Source organism: Montipora foliosa, chromosome 1 (genome assembly GCF_036669935.1).
Source record: "Montipora foliosa isolate CH-2021 chromosome 1, ASM3666993v2, whole genome shotgun sequence".
Lineage (NCBI taxonomy): Eukaryota > Metazoa > Cnidaria > Anthozoa > Scleractinia > Acroporidae > Montipora > Montipora foliosa.
In genome coordinates this window covers 14,530,071-14,532,570 of record NC_090869.1, presented here as the reverse complement: position 1 = coordinate 14,532,570, position 2,500 = coordinate 14,530,071, and the positions used below count along the sequence as shown (strand labels likewise).

At 42.7% G+C, this 2,500-nt stretch overlaps 1 protein-coding gene across 1 annotated transcript in view; it reads right to left on the bottom strand.

The window, feature by feature from the left end:
• Positions 1 to 789: 789 nt before the first annotated feature.
• The window catches only part of LOC137990603 (transmembrane protein 229B-like), a 4,840-nt gene continuing 3,129 nt past the window's right edge, over positions 790 to 2,500 (bottom strand). The window contains exon 2 of the mRNA XM_068835735.1: positions 790 to 2,178. Within this exon, the coding sequence (XP_068691836.1) occupies positions 1,657 to 2,148 (492 nt within the window). The 5' untranslated portion in view covers positions 2,149 to 2,178 and the 3' untranslated portion in view covers positions 790 to 1,656. The remainder of the gene's footprint in view (positions 2,179 to 2,500) is intronic.

Genomic DNA, 2,500 nt, shown 5'->3' with positions numbered 1-2,500 from the left:
TTTCTGTAGTGTAAATCTTTGAACATGTTTTCAGGGTAACAAAACGCAAACTGACTGTGAAGTTTGACGACTTATTCCCCTCCGTCCTAGAGATACAGAGGGAATTGTGACACCCGAAAATGGCCCGTAAAGTTTCGGGACTTTCGAGAAACGGGCTCCTGAACCGGCAAAAATTTGATCCCTGATTCACTGCCGATCCCGATCCCGCGCGTTGTGATTCAAGATCCCAGGGCTGTGATCCTTGATCCCGTGGGGCCCTTTTCAAGCCTTTGATTCCTGATCCCATATACCTCGTTACGACCCTGTGGTTAAACATGGTATGACACTTGTGGCCGATTCTAAAAAGAACACATCGGAGAGCAAAGCATGGCGGCTATAATCTTTGGCCGGAAATGTAAGGTGTATCTCCACACAACTTCCTCGTGAAGTTCAGCGGAAACTACTCCTTCGGGCTACGGCAAAGAAGGTGCTTCAGATTCCATATGGGTGACAAATAATCTTGGCGTGAAATTTAAGCGTTAATTTATAATTTCACATGTGAAATTAAAATGTTGCCATGACAACTTTTCCTTCAGTGCCAAAATGGCGTCGACGTTTGAAAATTAAGGAGTCATATTTCACCCATAATGTGAAATTATTCCCTAATTTCACTTGCGTTTTGTCCAAAATGCAATAATTTCGGCTCGGGAAATTACTTGATTTTGGACAAAACGCAAGTGAAATTATTCCCTAATTTCACTCGTCACCATTTAATTACGCTTATTAATTACTTATGACAGCAAGAAGAGAGACAATTAACAAACTCTTGATAAAGCATTGAGGAAGAAAATCATCCTAAACATTTGCACAACGGCTAGAAAAGAAGTTCTTAAAGCTAGAAATTTGTAGAGCCGTGCAAGTTTATCGATTATCTGAAGTACTGGCCGTCATCTCTTAGCCCCAGCAGGGAGCTTAAGCACCCGCGTTTTTGAGACGCGGACGGCAACCGGAAGTTAGCTGTTTTCCCTTTAACTTGTCTTTACACAAACACATTTATATTGCTAAGTATCTTTTCTCCATTACAGATGGAAGTGACAGTACTAGTCCACTACTGTTCACTGCCGTCCCATCTCAAAAACGCGCGTGCTTAAGCTCCCTAACATTAGGAAGCTTACGCAAGGACTACGACGACGACGTCACCAACGAGAACGTCGTCTAAAAATATTATTTCCCGTTATTGTAACAATTTCGTTACAACCCCGAGTCATTCGGAATTGAAAGTGTTGGCATGAACGGTTCGGCTACTTGGGAAGAAAATCAAAATTGTTTCGTCAGGTTCTCACGTCAGGTTCTACACAACCTCGAATTTAGGGAATTCACCTCGTTGTCAGGTCGAGGACGGCAAAGAAATGTACCAAAAACGCACGTGCAGGGCGTGCAGAGCGTTTGTTTTTGTTCATTAAGCGTATTGTGTTGTGGCGTTCTCGTAGCCATCTTCGTCGTTCTTACCTAAGGTCCCTTTTACCGACTGACGACAAACCCCTTTACAAGTTGAGGGGAGACGCCGGCTAACACTTCGGACCAGTGATCCTATAATCAATCTTAACAGCAAATAACTCAATGATCAGATCAATTATCGGTCTGTGTAACTCCTGAAATATCGTATTTCAAGGTCTTTCAATCGATCTTATGGTTGCCGTTTCTCAATTCCATTTGGCTCGTCTCTGGGGCTTTAACGCATCGCTGCGAAGACAAAGTCAGAAGGTATTCGTAGATATATTCTTGAAAGAGACCGCTGAAAAACCACAGTGGCGCATACTCAAGTGCAATCAGACCCATTACGTCATAACTGAAGTGAGTGTAGTCCCAGGTTCGTGCGGAAATTTGATCGAGAACGAGGCCACTGAAAAATTCCCAAGTGTAAGCCATTTGAATGTAAATGAGGCCACGTAAAAAAGTCGATAAACGATCTCTGGTTTGGAAGTAGACTTGTTCTCCACAATAACTGCATGTTCCATAAATTAAGAATGACCAAATTGACGAGTAACCAGTGAACTTGAAGTTGGAAAAATTCGATGCTACAAAGTCCCAGAGAGAAGTGAAGATGATTTCGTACGAAAATCCCAGTAGGCCGTAAAACAACAATCGAAACCAAGGACTCGCTGCCATGAAAGCCGCCACCAATAAATCACAGGAAACCTGAAACAAACGAAGGGATCGGTTAGAAGTCTGGAATCAAGGAGGATTTCGGATGGACGAGCCCAGTCTTTACCGGCCCTTGTTTCCCGCGTAACGAAATTAATATGGCGGACGGCCGACTTCTGTAACCTACTAAACACAGGTCTTTGTGATTAAATGTTAGCACAAAGAAAAGGATTTTGGACATCCCGCGATACTTTAAATGATGTAAAATTCACATCTACATGGTCTAAGCAGAAAAGAGAAACACCTTGGAACTGACATGCTAGATCAAACAAAATTCTGAGCACAGAACTTTTTTTTCTTTTCAGGGCGGAACACA